General features: G+C 40.9%; 1 protein-coding gene across 17 annotated transcripts in view; it reads right to left on the bottom strand.

Annotated features, from left to right (window-relative positions):
• fhod3b (formin homology 2 domain containing 3b) overlaps positions 1 to 18,140 on the bottom strand; it is a 612,757-nt gene that overhangs the window by 159,110 nt on the left and 435,507 nt on the right. For 9 of the 17 annotated variants that reach the window (XM_072560541.1, XM_072560546.1, XM_072560550.1 and 6 more), the window contains exons 8-10: positions 14,455 to 14,549; positions 9,746 to 9,889; positions 2,020 to 2,267 (exon numbers count right to left, since the gene is read on the bottom strand). In XM_072560541.1, coding sequence (XP_072416642.1) covers positions 2,020 to 2,267; positions 9,746 to 9,889; positions 14,455 to 14,549 — 487 coding nt within the window. Of the gene's footprint in view, positions 1 to 635; positions 732 to 2,019; positions 2,268 to 9,745; positions 9,890 to 14,454; positions 14,550 to 18,140 lie in introns of all 17 variants that reach the window. The other 8 variants (XM_072560542.1, XM_072560537.1, XM_072560540.1 and 5 more) reach the window with 1 other exon arrangement.

Genomic DNA, 18,140 nt, shown 5'->3' on the forward strand with positions numbered 1-18,140 from the left:
GATCTCTGCACCCTTAAAAAAAATCGCCACGTCCACAGCGGAGGTTTAACACACGAGAATGGGCCAAATTGATAACCTGAAGGAAAATCTCATGCAAAGTGTCGAAGAGGTTGTTGTCTTGATGAGTGCAAGTGTGGTGATCAAAACTGAAATAAACTGATGTCTCTTGGATTAAGGAGTGAAAAATTAGGGAAAGGGTAGACTATAGAAAAGAAGAAATGGGGTAAAGAAGGTCTCAAAGAGGGTTCTTGCTACTGCACATTGACATGCTGTGACCATTATAACTCAGTGTTTGGATAATGACCTCCGCTTATTAGCTTTTGTGAATGCATTCTTCCATATTAAGATGTCAAAAAAAAGTGCCATAATTTTTACAAAGATAACAAACTTGGTCAAAACTACATTTTTGTCTCAACAATTTGAGAGTTCTGTCTGTGCTTTCAAGAGTGTAAAGTGGGCTCACAAAGAACAGATGTTACAAACAAATAAAAATCCATACCAATATACAGACGCAGCACGTCCAGCAAGGAAAGCTTTTCACAAGAGCGTTCCCATCCCCAGAGAAGTGAAGCACAAGGAGCAGAAGAGTGTCCCAAGCTGCAGTCATGCAATTTAATGCAGCCCCTTGTACTTACGCATTGCATTCTGAGAGATTTGCCTCAAATACATCATCAGACTGGGTTGGTTCATCGGCATGGCGGATCACGTAGTGCAGCTGAGGCTTGTCTTTGCTGAACAGAGTAAATTTGACGTCAAAAACAGGAATGAAGGTGATGAGATTAAAACTGGACTACTGCATTCAGGGAGACATGAGAAGGTATTGGCTCAAACCTGCACCGTGCAGCAGCCAACCAAGAGTTGGGATTCTGCATTTTAGTGGATAAGGGTAAGGCCCTTATTTTGCTGCTGTTCAAGGATTTAGGTTCAGGTGCAAATTAACATCAGACAAGAACATTGACTTGAATAAGTAAACTTCAAATTCAATTATCAAGGAATCTAAGAACTTACTTTTATTTATGACAGCCATGGCATACATTTCAAATCTTAGATACAGCAATCTTGGTTACTGTACACTATGAAACACAACAGACCTGATTTTGCACAAATGTTGTGCACAAAACAAGTTGCAACTGGTCAAAGCCCAAGTCTGATCTTACTGTGGGCATGAAGTTGGACATATGGTTGTGACAGGCATCATTATATTTGTGAAGTGAAGTGAATTGAATAGCTGCTTCTTGACGGTCACCCATGTCTCAATACTACTGAGAGAGGAGAGTGCAAACAGCACATCCCTGAAGAGCTGATTATAATTTATTAGTTTACACTGATCTTCAGTGTTGTGATTCAAGTTGACTTAACTGGAACTCTAAGTATTATCAGCATCAAAATAAATTCTCAATCTACACCTCCAGTCATTAGGAGCCATAGTGCTGACACAGTTCAACCTACTACATCTATAGTTTACACATTGCGGGTCCAATATCTTCTCTTGAATGAAACATTCATTGTCATTTGCAAAAGTAACACGCTATTTTCATTCAGTTGTCATTTGTGCGTACAAGTGCATTATTACTTGTACACCTCACCATCTTCTAGATTACTTCACAATTAAAAACATTCCCATTGCTGGGATAAAATTTCAACTTTATGTGCATGTGAAATAGGTGTATTCCTCTTTAGCAGTTTTCTGTTGTACATATCAATGAATGCGTACAGTTCCATCAGGATGTGTGAACTAGGTGCAATTTGGACAAAATCAGATGATGCTTTTGAGCCTCTGCTACACTATCAATGTTTATTGATGATAGGTTTTCGAGTTCTTTTTGCTCTTTACAGCCAAACCTTGGCTGAGCCACAATTTATCTGTGATGTGATAACTAATACAAGATGATATGATAGGATTAAAAAGTAACTTTCATGCAACATTGACTGGAGGGAGTAAAGGATAACACCACCTCACAAAAGGATCTCCAGTTAACATGGTTTCCGCACGGTGTTCAATTTTTGGCAATCACTTACTTTTCGATGAGATCTTCATGCATCTGGCCATTGGACGTGAGGTAATGTGGGCTTAAATGGCCAGGCAGGGCACTGCATGGACTGGCAGGGGCAGACAAGGAGCTCTTGATATTCTGCACTGAATGCCTTCGACTCCTCCTTCGTTCTAAACCACGTCGCTCATTCACACCAAGACTTGATCTCCGCCGGTCCTTGCGTCCACTCAAAGTAACATTATCATCATCACCATCTTCATGCTTCAGGCTCATCTTTACAAGAGGAAAACAGGATTTGCATGACTATGTTAATGCGAAAATTCACTTTCAGTTTAATTTGCTCACCCAAGTGTAAACATTGCGTTAGTTTTTTTTTTCTCCCCATCGCTGACAAGACATGCATTTACCACCCAGCTCGAACTGCCCAGAGGTGGGGTGCTAAAAGCTGTTCCAGACCACATATTGAAGCTGCCATCATGAAACTGTGTTGACTGAATGATCAATTGAAGAATTAACAACATCAGCAGGACTGAGGGAGTTAAGTTGTTATGTTAGCTCTTTCAGCATGGCAACCTTGAGCTAAATCGGTCAGCTATGACCTTGGTTCTGGATGTAGGTTTACTCGCTGAGCTGGAAGGTTCATTTTCAGATGTTTTGTCACCATACTAGGTAACATCTTCAGTGAGCTGCCAGGTAAAGTTTGCTGGTGTTTCCTGCTTTCTATTTATATGTTTGGGTTTCCTTGGGTTGGTGATGTAATTTCCTATGGTGACATCATTTCCTATGGTTTCTTGGCTATTGACCATAACATTAAAAGAAATAGGAGGAGTAGGCTGTTCAGCCTATTGGATCTGCTCTGCCATTCACTGATAATCCTCAAATCTACTTTCCTACCTTTTTCCCATTAACCTACATTTCGATCCTAATTAAAGCTTATCTCAGCTTTATCTCAGGTTTATCTCAGCATTGAATATGCTTAATGATAAAGCCTGTACAGTCCTTTGCAATAACAATTCCAGAGTCACTAGCCAGAGAGAAGAAATTCCTTCTCACCTCTGTTTTAAATGGGCCAATATCTGAGTCAATCTTGATAATGGTGTGATGAATGTCACCATTATTATTTGGGAATTTGGATTCATTAACAGAGAGAAATGTGTTTTTATTCTTTAATTCTGGGAAGGTTTTTGTTATATAAAAAGGGCCAGAAAGTCATTTGGAACAGTGAACTAAGGATAGCCTTCCCAATAGATCATTCGGAGGTAGGCTAAATGATTCAACAGACTACCTAGTGAGGTAACTGCTGCCTAGTCTCACTTGTGTTTTTACAAACAGAGAAGTGAAGGCTCGGGGCCAAAAGGAGGAGACTGGTTTCTTAGGTCTAAAAGGGATCAAAGGACAAGGAGAGAAAGTGGGAATAGGGCACTGAATTGGATGATAAACCATGATTATATTGAATGGTGGAGCTGGCACAAATGACCAAAAAGCCTACTCCTGTGCGGGTTTAGATTTCTCAGTGTGAGTTCAGACATGAAGGAGTGGCGCTCCAAAAGCTACTGCTTCCAATTAAACCTGTTGGACTATAACCTGGTGTTGTGTGATTTTAAACTGAGTTCAGAACAACATCTCTATCCCAGCACAACCATTTAATTCTGACAGTCTACAGGCTGCCAGAGCTGGAAGGTAGTCTTAAGTTGTTTTAGCAGCCTTTATATTTTTTCCTTAGGACTCAGAGGAACAACCAGTGAGTTAGCCTCACTGGGGTAGATCATTGCATCATTGTATTGAGCAGAAAAACAGAAGCAGTTGGAAAAACTCAGCAGAGCTGACAGCATCTATGGAGACAAGGTATAGTGACCCTTCTTCAGAACTGTCTGCAGCCAGGAAAAGGCTGGTTTAACTGCTGAAGGGGGGTTAGGGGAAGGGGAAGGGGTAGGAGTAAATAACTGGTGCAGATGGAGGCTAGAAAGGAAACAGCAATTAGACATATAAAGGGATTGTGGAGGTCAATCTGGTACAATGAGTAGCTGCTAATTGGGACCATTAGTGGCTAAAAGTGGGTTGGTTGTGGTAGCAGCCTATGTGACGACAAGGCCTGGTGTGCAAGAGTTGGAGTAAGGACATGGGATAAGGTGCTCAAGTCCCTAAATTATTGCAAGACAGAGACAATGACCCTGGGCTTCCTGTTGGCTTCTACTGCAACATGTTGTGCTCATAGATCAACATCTCTGTCTGAGTCTTGCTGCAGTTCTCCAGTGAAGCTCGGAGCAAGCTGGAAGAAGAGCACCTCATTTTCTGCTTAGCGACCCTGCAACCTTCCGGACTCCATATCAAGTCAATTAACTTTTCGGCCTCAGCACCTTCTCCCATGTCCTGGCCCTGTCATCACATGGGCTTTTACCATAATCAACCCATTGTTAGCTACTAATGGTCCCCATTAGCAGTTATTGATGACCCCAGGCTGAGTTTTATCCCTTCCTTTGTCTGCACCATTGCTGCTCTGTCTCCATCTACTATTTAATCCTCCCCTCTCCCCCCTTCTTTAGCATGGGGAGCTCAAAATTAGAGGGCACAGGTTTAAGAAGAGAGGGGAAAATTTGAGAGACACCAAGGGGAAAATTTTGCACACAGAGGACGATGAGTGTATGGAGCTGCCAGAGGAAGTGCTGAAGGCAGGTACAATTGCAACATTTAAAAAACATCTGGATGGGCACATGAACAGAAAGGTTTTAGATGTATATGTGCCAAACGCTGGCAAGTGGGACTAGAGCAGTTTAGGATATCTGGTCGACATGGATGAGTTGAACCGAAGGCCCTATTTTCGTGCTGTACAACTCTACGATATATATATTGCAGAGATATATCTATTTGTATATATCAACCTTTTCCTAGTTACAATCAGTTCTGAAGATGGGTCAGATGGACACAAAAGGTTAACCCTACTTTCTCATCACAAGTACTGCCAGACTTGCTGAGTTTTTCTACTAATTTCAGTTATTGTTTCTGATTTCCAGCATCCATTGTTATTCGGGTTTTTTTGGATTGGTTAGGGGCAGTCCATTAACAAGTGGTGCTAGACTGGAGTCACCTGTAGGCAAAACTGAGTACTGCAGATGCTGGAGATTAAGAGTCGAGAGTGTGGTGCTGGAAAAGCACAGCAGGTCAGGCAACATTTGAGGAGCAGGAAAATCGACATTTCGGGCAAAAACTCTTCATCTGGAATGGAGTCATCTGTAGCCCAGTCAAGTTTGGCAAATTTCCTTCTTGAAAGTACATTATTAAATTAGTTAGATTTCAAATAACCACCTGGCAGCTTTCTTGTCACTTTTAGCAATGTCACCTTTTCTCCCCCCAAATTTACTTACTTATTTTCTTTCAACTGTCTTTAAGATTACAAACTACCTTGATGGCATGTGAACTACAATTATTGCGAACATGACGACAATACTGCAGTGCCAACGCCAAACTTGGGAAGGCAAGTTAGTTCTGAAGGCCAAACAAACTCAAAAATCAAGAATAAGGCTCCCTATTCCAGGGACTATCACGCTATGTGCTTGATGTCAGTTCAGGCCATTGCATTATACTGATAGGTTGATTTGTTGTTGTTACTTTTACTCAGATATAGTGAACAGGGTTGTTTTGCATGCTATACGGGCAGATCATCACATACATAGGTGATTTAGAGTTTGGGACCCAATATAGTGGGCCAAAATTCGTAGATGACACCAAAATGAGTGGCAGAACAAAGTGTGCAAAGGACTCAAAGTCTGAAGAGGGCTGTATACATGTTAAGTGAGTAGGCAAGGGTCTGGCAGATGGTGTACAATGTTGGTAAATGTGAAGTCATTCATCTTGGTAGGAACAGCAGCAAAATGGAACATTATTAAAGTGGTGAAAAATTGTAGCACACTGCTGTGCAGAGGGACCAGAGTGTCCTTGTGTAGGATTCACAAAAGGTTGGTGTGCAGGTTCAGCAGGCAATTAAGGCGGCAAATACTGTAGCTGTATAGGGTGGTGGTGATGTCACACCTGGAGTACTGCGTGTAGTTTTGGTCTCCTTACTTGAGAAAGGACGCACTGGTACTGGAGGGAGTGCAGAGGAGGTTCACTAGGTTGAATCTGGAATTGAGAAGGCTGCCTCATGGGGAAAGGTCAAGGAGACTGGGATTATACTCAATCGAATTTAGAAGAATGAGGGGGCATCTTGTAGAAACATAAAATTATGAAGGGAATAGATAGGATAGAAGCAGGGAGGTGGATTTCACTGGCAGGTGAAATTAGAACTAGGGGCTATAGACTCAAAATAAGAGGGAACAGATTTAGGGCTGCGTTAAGGAGGAACTTCTTCACCCAAAGGGTTGTGAATCTGTGAAACTCTCTGCCCAGTGAAGCAGTTGAGGCTACCTTGCTGAATGTTTTTAAGTCAAAAATCGATAGTTTTTTGACAGTGAAGGAATTAAGAGTTATGATAAACAGGCAGCTAAGTCAAACGGAGTTCATGAAAAGATCAGCCATGATTTTATTGAATGGTGGAGCAGGGTCAATGGGCCAAATGGCCCACTCCTGCTCCTAGTTCTTATGTTGATATGTAGAAAGTGCATATGGTTGGCACAGCAGAGTGCAGAATATAGTGTGTTATGGCCACAGAGAAGGTGCAGAGAAAGAGAGATTAAAATTAATATTTGTGAGAGATTCATTCAAAATTCTGATAAGAGGGAATGAAGCTGTTCTTGAATCTATTCATGCATGTATTCAAACTTCTTCAAGCATTCCAAAACCACTGCATCCATGCTGAAGCTGGGCTGTAAATATATCCGTAGGCCATCTCTAGAACCTGGGCTATGGAAAGAACCTAAATGCTAATCCACTAACTTGATAGCAAATTACATTTCAAAGATCATATCAGAAAGCATACAATTGCGATCCTACAGCATTGACCAGAACCAACTGACAGAAGTAATATGTGACAAGACAACACGTAAGGGGAGAAACATAATGAGAAAAAGATTAAAGTGAATTCTATACTGGGTACAGGCATTGAAACAGGCCATTCAGCCCAATCAGTGTTGGTGAGTATTCTCCAATCAAGCCTCCTTCCATCTTTCCTCATCTAAATCCACCATGGCAACCCATCTCTCTCTTTGCCCCCAAAAGGCTTGCCTGTGCTCTCCTTAACTGCATCTATATTATCACTCCAACCTCTGCCTGTGGTAGTGAATTCCACATTTTCGCTACTCTTTCAAAAAATAACCACCTTCTACATTTTGTTTTGGAGTTTTTGGTGACCCTCTTATATCGATGGCTTGCAGTTTCTCTTCCCAACAAATGGAGGCACTCCTGTGAAGCGTAAAGGCAAAATGGCCAAAACGTTTTTGTGACACAAGAGGGGATTACAAATATTGCAATAGTGTCGGGATTTAGACGAACAAATAAATTGGATTGAGCATTGTCAAATATTGACACTACAGTTAGGAACTATGAATAACTTCAAATTTAACTTTTGTATTTCCTGCATGGAACAATGGCAGACACGTTTTTAATTCACTTTTAGAGTGATTGTCGTAAACACAGTAATGAGGTGTCTGGAGGATTGTTTGTTTCCTTGCATTCTTAATGAGGATTCATAACCCTTGAAGGGAAGGGGAGATGGGAGCAACAAGCCTCTGTGTGAAGAGAATGGCAAAAGTGTCACTTGGATTTGGTATTTTTGAAAGCACATCAGTGGGATAAAAGGACTAGCCCAACTGTGAGTCCTTTTCCATTGTTCATAATGAAATCTCTCCAACTTTTCTGTCCAGAGTAACAAAGTTCATACATCTCCTTGCTTAATAAACATTTTATTTTGTGTGTGAAAACTACACTAGCAGACTCTTGTAACCGTGATCAGTAACTTACTTCTGCAGGAAGTAATATAAAAACAAAGTGAATGTCTATTAAGCCACGTTTCAATCTGGGACTTGTCCTGTGCAATATTAACAATGTGGGATCTTAATACCTGTAAAACAGAAGCTAACCTGTCAAAATTAACAGGATTGGATTTGAAATATTGGTTAATAGACTGTAGAACAACCTGTGCATATGACTGTGGTAAACAAAAACAATCCAGATTCAAGGCTAAGCTGGAGAGGAAATTAGGTCATAAACAGAAAGTCTACCAGGCTTTGGAAAAAGGGATAACATCAGTCATCAAATAACTGAGCTAAAAGTTAAAATGAAGGGGAACAAAAAAGATCCAATAGATTCATTGTACAGAGAGAAGGGGTATGCAGGAGATTAGATAGAAACTGTGCAGACAATAACAAGGACTGGATTAGTGGTGCTGGAAGAGCACAGCAGTTCAGGCAGCATCCAACGAGCAGCGAAATCGACGTTTCGGGCAAAAGCCCTTCATCAGGATTCCTGATGAAGGGCTTTTGCCCGAAACGTCGATTTCGCTGCTCGTTGGATACTGCCTGAACTGCTGTGCTCTTCCAGCACCACTAATCCAGTATTTGCTTTCCAGCATCTGCAGTCATTGTTTTTACCTCAATAACAAGGACTGTCCATGTTTTATATATAATATATTATAAATATACAATTAATATTACATTTGATATATTTATATGACATTATACATTGCATATAATGGAGATCACTTATGTGTGCTGTATTAATTGATTTATTTAAAACAAACTGCAACAAGATTTAGAGCTATAATTTTCAACGTATTTTACCATTTTTGGAGCAAAACTCTCATTTCTTTCTATTACAATGATGCTTTCTAGACAAAAAAGTGCCAGAAACAACACGAGTAAAACAAAAAGAATTGGCACATCTAAAGACTTGAAATAAACAGATGAGTCAGTACCCATGAAACAAAAATTTAATTATTTTTCATGTGTACCTGTCAGAGTATTAACCCATCTTTTCTCAGTCAAATGTTGACTTTGTGCGTTTGCATTACAAATGTAATCCTTATTGTTGTTTCTCAATCCTCATTCACAGTGGTGCCTTTGGCAGTAATTCCTCCATGCATTTGGTTGCCAATCTCTGCATTCAAGATCCAGAATCTCGGCAGAGAAATTTCAGTAATGATATTTCTCTCATCTATTTGTTGCATCTCAAATGTACCGTCATCACAGCATGCATGTATTATTCTAATTTACTGGAGAATTACATTAGCACAAGTGTTGCAAATGACAGGGTTTTGAGGGACTATTTAGGAGAGTGAAAACCAGCCATGATTCCAGAGACTGACTGCTATCTCGTGACGCCTCTGTAAAATTATATAGTGGACGCCAACAGTGAGATTAACTGTGCTGTCCTCAATCAAGGCTCAATATTTTGCTGACACTCCTAAGCTCACATCTGAACAATCACTTGAGTGAGCTATTGCCAAGATGGATTATTGCAGTAGCATAAGATACGAGGGGATTGGAGGAGGGGGTGGGGGGTGATGAGGAGGAGGAGAAAAGTACTAGTTTGTATATTTTCATACATCTGACCTGACTGCCAGAGTCTAAAGCTTTTTGCTACTTGTCTCAGTCCAATAATGTTGCCTTTCTCAATTGCATAAATTATCAGCCTACATCAAAGCTCAACAGAAGACTCATGAAATCTTGCATCCTTTAATAAAAGGCTAACTCTGCTCAAGTTGCTTACTGGAGCTTACAGATTCTGCAGTTTCACAATTTTCATAAACCTCATCCTCCCCCAACATCTTTTTAAAAACAATGTAATTGTGCTCAGATTAACGTGGGAGTGTGAAACATTACCTCATAAATATTGAATTGTTCGAGCAGATCCAAATCAGTTCCTTTTTTGTTCAAGTGCCTCTGGGAAATGGCTTCCATCCCCTGTTCTTCCAGACAGTCCACTACATCATAGAAGGAATCTTGATCGGGCAAACCTGCCAACGTCTGGGAATTCCAACAAAGCACATGAATACATTCATTTCACGAAGAGAGAGAAACTGTTAAACACGCAGATGAAAAATGCATCCATTAAAAAAAAAGCTAAAGGAGTTTTGTAGTCAGCATTTCTCACTGCCCCAGGAAATCAGTTCGACCAAATTTAGACAGTTGAACATTCTCACTTTTGTTCTATTGTGCAAGAGCTGGAATCGTACAGCATACAAAAACTTTGTAATAAGTGTTTAGAAATTGAGCGCATACATTTTTTGCATTTGTGTGGGATTTCTTTGTTCATTAGTTTAAACAGGTCACTTAGCCCTTCAATCAGGACTCATTGTTCTTCCATTAAAATATCACAAAGGAAATTATATGAAAAAAATTAACTATTAATGGAGAAACATCATTTCAAGGCAAACATTTATTTCAAAGCTGACCAAACGGTGCAGTTGGATGAATTGTGAGATGCTGCCAGTATACTGTCATCAACTTACCATCATCTGCCATCCACCATCTTTCTCATCACTGCGTCCCTCCACTCATTCTCCACAGTTTATTATAAAATGTGAAGTATGAATGAAAACAATGTTGAAGTGGCTAAAATGATCAAAGTGCTGAGGTAATGGAAACAGTTGTACCCTTCAGCTTCATATCAAGCTCCCTTGTCCTTGTTCGAATAGGAGTGGCAACAAAAGAGTAGAGGACACAGATGTCAGTGAAATGAGAAATTATTGATAACTTTGAAATTTGGTGCAGAGGGACAGGGTTAGCTGCTTTATAATCCTTTCTTCCAGTCTCCATTAGTTGATAAGTATTCAAAAGCATTAGTTAATTGAGCAGATAAAATTTTAATATTAGGTAATAATTTGGTGTTATTTCTAAACAGGAAACCTAGTATGTTAAGCAATACACAATTAAGTTGACAAGGTGAATGATGTGTTGCAGCTGTAGCATATGGGAGCTGGAGGATGTCATCATATCTGCAGAAGGTGTCAAGGAGCCCTGGCTTAGTTATTAATTTGGAAAGGGGGAAGGTGCCTAGCTATTTTCTTTCAAGAGACATTCACACCGCTTAGGACAGCAACTTCAGACCTGGTTCATGATCAGGTCAGTAAGGTGTGATTACATGTGAGGTAGACATAGGGGCCCAGAAAGTGGGAATGGAGAAGTCTTACTTGCTGCCATTATCCAACTAAATAACGATTCTTATAGTTTGTGTTGACAAGAGCAGAGAATACAGAACAGATGAGTAAATTGACCAGGGCAAGGAGCAGGGAGTCAGAAAAGTGAAAGTAGTTCTGGTAGGGGACAGTATAGTTAAGGGAATATATATACTACTTCCTGTAGCCACAAATGTGCATTCCAAAAGCTGTGCTCAATGCCAAGGTTAAGACATCTCTTTCAGGCTGGACAGGAACTTGGAGTAGCTGAGGAAGAATCCAGTCATCATATTTCACATGGATCCAATTAAAAAAAGCTCTGCTGAGGAAACATAAGCAACTAAGGGCTAAACTTAAAAGCAGAACTAAAAAAGCAAAAGCTTCTACATTATTACATGAGCCAGAAGAACTGGTATGCAGTAAATAAGATTGGAGTTGAATGTACGATTCAAAAGATTGGTTTTGGAGAAATGATTTTGATTCTGAGGTACTGGCATACGCGGTACCATTAGGGCAGTATTCACCTGAACAATACTGAGGCCAGAGAAGTGTCAGTCTTTCAATGAGAGCTATACAGCAGGTTTCAAACTAAAAATTGGGGTGGGGGGGGGGGGGGGTGTGCATGTGGGTGTGGTTTACACGATGGGAAACTTCGCGAGTTAAACAAAAAGGACAAGATAATACTTCAGGGTAGCAATGTAAGGCATTGTTAACGAGAGTGAAACAGGAAAGGATAGAGTGTTAGAACTCAAGAGTGCACCAACATGGTTAGAGTAGGTTAAAATGGTTTTAAACTAACAGGAGGGTTTACATGGTCCAAAGATAAGGTTGAATCAGCAGAAAACGTTTTGGTGTGGATAAAGCCAGGGTCAGCATTTAAAATATAGCATAAAAATAACATTGAAGTCACTTTATTTGATTGTGATTAGTACCCACATAAGATAGATGAACTCATGGTCCAAACATAAAGAAGTGCCTGAGGGGTGCAAGTGCACCTGAATATATCGGAGGGTGAGATGGATTTGTTGCCTCGAAGGTATATGGGGAGAATAAGCCAAAGATCATCGTCTCATTAAATGGTGGAGCAGGGTCAATGGGCTGAATCATCATCTTCTGCTTTTACATACATGCTCCCAACCCTGTAGCTTCACCTTCAATAGACTTCAACAAGATCTTTACTTTTAAACCTGCAGGGAAAGGAGCCTAAATCTGAAAACAAAAGTATAAAAAGCTACAAAATTAATTTGGTTAAAATGTTAAGTAGCTGGTTGGGGCAGGAAAAAGTCAGGTTTATTCTTGAATGATTCTTGTAATGGTCATGGACAGGTAAGTGTCATCTATATAATGGAATAATGGGTGATGAAATCAGTACTGCAACAATGCACAGAACGTGCAGAGCATAATGGTACAGGGTTTTGATGAGGTTACACCAGTTGCACCTACTTGAATACAGAAATACCCTTTGAAATATAATCGAGTAACCACAGATGATGTTTAAATATTACCGGCCCTGGATAACGAAAGTGCAAAGCTATAAAAGTACCAGCTGCCAGGTTGGATATAAGCAAACTGCAAAGTCCAGCAAAGATGATTCAGTTGCTTAAGCTGCTTAATACTTTAATATATTAACTTCACCTATGACAATTTTATTTGCAAGTGGTATGATATTGCATAGTTTTGTCCTTCATTGAAGTAGAGAACATAATTATAAATCATGAGCCTCTCAATTTGAATCTTGCTGAAAAAAGACAACGTATCAAAGCATTTTAATTGCACTCATCAGAACATTTTGCAACAATACCAATGGAAAGGGGAACAATTTATTACATGAGAAAAAAGTGCTAACTCATTTACAGACAGACAGACATTAATTGTGTACCCAGCATGACTTTTTCAACTTCAAAAACTTGATGCCAGTCATTCTGTCTCAGTCCTCAGGGTAATGCCTTGACGAGTTAGTCAACTTGTCCGGAATAAATTAAAACAAGATGGCAGTTAACTGCCAGTCATCATGTAACTGGAATACTTTACATGGCAAAGCCTCTACCAATTAGAGGCCTCTTGCCAATCAATTAGCACACGCTATCTACAGTTCAAAACATCCTTTATATTGGTGCCCTTGCAAATGTCCTGATGAATACAAGGCAAAAGCATTGATAAAAGTCTTTGATATTACTCAAAGTTATGTACTACCAAATGAATGCAGGCTCTCAATTCCTATTCTTGGATTTCTGTTAGTATTTCAGGAGTTTTGTCTGTTTTTAGTTTTTCCATCCATGTGGGTATTGCAAATAGGCACAATATTTATTGTCCAATTCACTCTCTTTGAGCAATACATCACATTCCAGCTGCCCACAGGCAAACAAGCTATTCCCAAGTCTCTTTCAAAGCTCCTCGAGAACAATCTCCTCTCGATGTAATGTTCATAGCAAATTTTTTTAAACTACTCTTCGTCTTGTCTCTCAAACAGTACCTTCCAATTCCCCTCCAATCACCTCAACATGCCCAAGATTAGAAAAGAGTTGTGAGGCATCTTAGATACACTATGTAGGTCATACTACCCTGTGCAGAGCCAAGGTCAGTTATCTCTGATTCTATTTGAAAGGGAACATTTCTAAATTTTAAAGTAGTAGTTTTGGATAATAGCTGTAACTTTATCAACATTCATTTAAAAAAAGTTAACAGAACAAAGAGAAGCATTAAACAGGTTTCCCTATGTTGTAACCCGATCACCTTTATTGCTAGGCAATAGAAATTAGATTAGATTAGATTACTTACAGCGTGGAAACAGGCCCTTCGGCCCAACAAGTCCACACCGACCCGCCGAAGTGCAACCCACGCAGACCCATTCCCCTACATTTACACCTTCACCTAGCACTACGGGCAATTAAGCATGGCCAATTCACCTGCACATCTTTGGACTGTGGGAGGAAACCGGAGCACCCGGAGGAAACCCACGCAGACATGGGGAGAATGTCTGTGTGGAGTTTGCACAGTCACCTGAGGCGGGAATTGAACCCAGGTGTCTGGCGCTATGAGGCAGCAGTGCTAACCACTATGTTATTAAAAGCAAGATCAAATCACTAACTGCTCTGATTTCCCTTTCAGAATTGGTGAGGTGCACAGACATGAACCATTGAGGTTCTAAGTGTTTTAGAACAAACTACCAAGGTGATGATGAAAATTGAGAATATAAGAATTTCCAAATTCTATCAAATGCAATTACAATAGGGCCTGCATTAACCCAAATGTAGGGCTGCTTCAAAACTCAGCACAATTGAACAGCCAACTAAACCTGCAGGAATGCATCTCAATAGAAAATACAGTCAAATGCCAACTTGTCACTTGGTGGCAGATTGTTCATGGCATCATTTGACATCAGGCTCTCAAACTTCAAACAAATACTGCACAAACCTTATTTATTAAAGTCATTGCATAAACGAGAAGCTCAGTGTCAATCCCATCTTTTTCATCCAGTATTTCCATAATGTTTGACCATGCTCGCTCACCTGAAGAGAAAGATTAAAACAACACGTTAACCCAATGTCTGGTTCCATGAGCTGGAGACCCTGCTCCATTAATTCATGCAAACCAAGTGCAAAGGACCTTTCTTGACAGCTTATTTACAATGTCGTGTATTACATACATCTGCCTCCTACCTACCAACCGCAGCAACCCTGCAGCCTTTACACACTTGATCGACAGGCAAATTTACATTAAACCAAATTAACACATAATGACACTTAAAAGGGAAACGATAACAACAATCAAATACTCAAGACAAAATTAAGTTTCAAATGTTGTTTGATAGAAGACACCCTGGTGGTTGACATCACATATTGGGGAATCAATGGCTAAAAGTGGCTCTTTGCAATAATGACTTGCCTTAGAATTTTGAAATGGCAGCTGCAGTCACAGTGGTGATGAGAACACGAATTATAAGAATTACCTTGGAGATGTTCCTGTATATGTTTTGTCTCAGTACTAGGACTAGGCGGTTTTAATTTTAATCAATAGAATATTGTTAACTGCCTTGCTTTTTCTACTTTTTACTTATGAGAACAGCATTTAAGTCAATAGCTTTGAACAGCACTAGCTGTAGTTACATTTAAATAAGCTGCTTTGCTTATCTAAGTTTGACTTATGAGAACTCTACTAGAAGTAATAACATTAAATCAAGTGGGAATGAGAAAACGTGAATTAGCCACGCACATAAAGATTATAAAATATACTGCTTTCATGCTAGAGATCAGAGATCTGTTAATAGTCCTCCAAGAGATAGCTTGATTGCTACTCTGGGGTGTCAACCACCGATCTCTCACCAGCTTAAAATAAAGTGTGTGTTGACCAAAGTTTTTTGAGTCAACACATGGCCATAGATAGGATCGGTTTCCATGCTGTGTGACTGTTGGATCCAATTAACCCATGGCGACCAAGTTTCCCAAATTAAACGGTCCCATTTGCCTGCATTTAGTCCACATGTCTCTGAACACTTACCTTTCCAAATGCCCTTTGAATGTTTTAATTATATCTGTATCTACCACTTCCTCTGGCAGTTTATCCCACATATGAACCACCCTGAGAGAAAATATTGCCCCTAGTTTCAAACTCTCCCACACTAGTGAAAAAACCTTTGCTATTCACATTAAGTATTCACCTTATTACAAATAAATAGACTCATGATTTTATAAACATCTATAAGGGCACCCTTCAACCTTCTACACTCCAGTGAAAGTCCCAATCTATCCTTATAATTCAAACCCTCCAGTACCAGCAATATCCTGTCAAATCCTTTCTGAACCCTCTCCAATTTAATAAGATCCTTCTTGTAGCAGGGCAACCAGAACTGTCCAGGACATTCTGGGAAGTGAGAAAAGAAATTCTGGGGCCTCCAGTAGAGATATTTATATCAACTACAGCTAAGGGTGAGGTGCCAAAAGGACTGGCGGGTGGCTAGTACTGTGCCTTTATTTTGGAAAGGTTGTAAGGAGAAGCCTGGGAATTACAGACCTGAGAGTTTGACATTAGTAGTGGGTAAGTTGTTCGAAGGGATTCTGACAATATAGGATTAACATGTATTTGATTAGGCAAGGACTGATTGGGAATAGTCAGCACGGCTTTGTGTGTGGGATATCATATCATATCTTAAAAACTCAACTGAGTTTTTTTTTTGAGGATAGACCCAGAAAGACGAAGGAGGGCAGAACAGTTGGATATTGCCTACATGGATCTTATAAAAGCCTTTGACAAGGTTCTGCATGGCAGATTAATCAGTAAAGTTAGATCACGTGGGATTCAGAGAGCGCTTATCAACTGAATACACAACTGACTTTACATTAGGAGTCAATTGTTTTCTTTTAAAGAGTGGAAAGCAATGACCAGCAGTGTTCCACATGGATCGGTGCTGGGTCCACTTTTGTCTTTCATTTATATAAATGATTCAGATGAGAATATAGGCCACATGATTAATCAGTTTGTGGATGACACCAAAATTGGTGATATAGTCGATAGTGAAAGGAGTTATCTAAGCCTGCAAGGGGATCTTGATCAATTGGGCCAAAGGGCTGAGGAGTTTAATTTAAATAAATGCGAGGTATTTCATTTTGGTAAAACAAACAAGGACAGGGCCCGGAGTAGTGTTGTCAAACTGAGAGGAGTTGAAAAGTGTGGTGCTGGAAAAGCGCAGCAGACCAGACAGCATCCGAGGAGCAGGAGAATCGACATTTCGGGCATAAGCCCTTCTTCAGGAATGAAGCTGGTGTGCCAAGTGGGCTGAGATAAAAGGTGGGGAGGTGGTGGGGGGGGGGGGGGGGGGGCTGGGAATACGATAGGTGGAAGGTGAGGGTGATAGGCCAGAGAGGGGATGGAGGTGGAGAAATGATTGCAGGTCAAGAGGGCAGTGCTGAATCCGGGGGCTGGGATGGAGATAAGGTGGAAGGAGGGGAAATGAGGAAGCTGGAGAAATCTACATTCATCCAGTGTGGTTAGAGAGTTCCTAGGCGGAAGATGAGGCACTCATCCTCCAGGCTTCATGTGGCCAGGGTCTGGCGATGGAGGCAGCCAAAGATCTGCACGTCCTTGGCGGAGTGGGAGGGGGAGTTAAAGTGTTCAGCCACAGGGCAGTTGGGTTGGTTGGTGCGGGTGTCCCAGAGGTGTTCCCTGAAACGTTCCGCAAGTAGGCGACTTGTCTCCCCAATGTAGAGGAGACCACATCGGGTGCAGCGGATACAGTAAATGATGTGTGTGAGGTGCAGGTGAATTTGTGACGGATATGGAAAGATCCATTGGGGCCTTGGAGGGAGGTGAGGGCGCAAATTTTGTACTTCTTACGGTTGCAGGGGAAGGTGCCGGGAGTGGAGGTTGGGTTGGTGGGGGGGGGTGTGGATCTGACGAGGGAGTCGCGGAGGGAGTGGAGAGGCCTAGGAGTTCAGGTAAACAGTTCTTGGAAAGTTGCGTCACAGGTAGATAGGATGATTTAGAAGGCACTTAGCATGTTTCCCTTCATTGCTCAGACCTTTGAGTACAGGAGTTAAGATGTCATATTGAGGTTGTACAGGATGTTGGTGAGGCCACTTATGTCTCTGCAAGGACTCCTGGGCACAGATGGAATCCTCTGAGCCCCTCCTCAGCCCCATTGCACAGGCCTATTACTGACTACCTAGACCAGGCTCACAAGGAGGGCCGACAATCCATCCATATGAAGGGTTAAACATCCATCCACCTGTTTGACCCTTCCATACTGGGTGGGTCAAACATGTGGAGCATGGGCCTGGAGAGCAAAGAAAACTTGAACAGAAACCCCCTTAAGTTGTTAAACGGGGCTATACCTCTCATAGCCTGTGCGCATGCAGAACACTGATTCAAGGCCTTGATAAGCACATATAGCATGAATCTCTTATTGTATAGGACTGGTGCATGCAACATGCTCCCTGTAAAATCCCTGAGAGTTAAAAGGGAGGACCCCATCCAGAAAGCCCTGCTATCTCCAGGCAGCAAGATGGAATATCATGGCATGTCTGGACAGTTGGAGATTTGTACAAGTGCAAAATCTTTAGCCTCACTCACTTGGCACCAAATGCCTGGGTCTGAGGTTACAGACC

Source organism: Chiloscyllium punctatum, chromosome 41 (genome assembly GCF_047496795.1).
Source record: "Chiloscyllium punctatum isolate Juve2018m chromosome 41, sChiPun1.3, whole genome shotgun sequence".
In the NCBI taxonomy this organism is placed as follows: domain Eukaryota; kingdom Metazoa; phylum Chordata; class Chondrichthyes; order Orectolobiformes; family Hemiscylliidae; genus Chiloscyllium; species Chiloscyllium punctatum.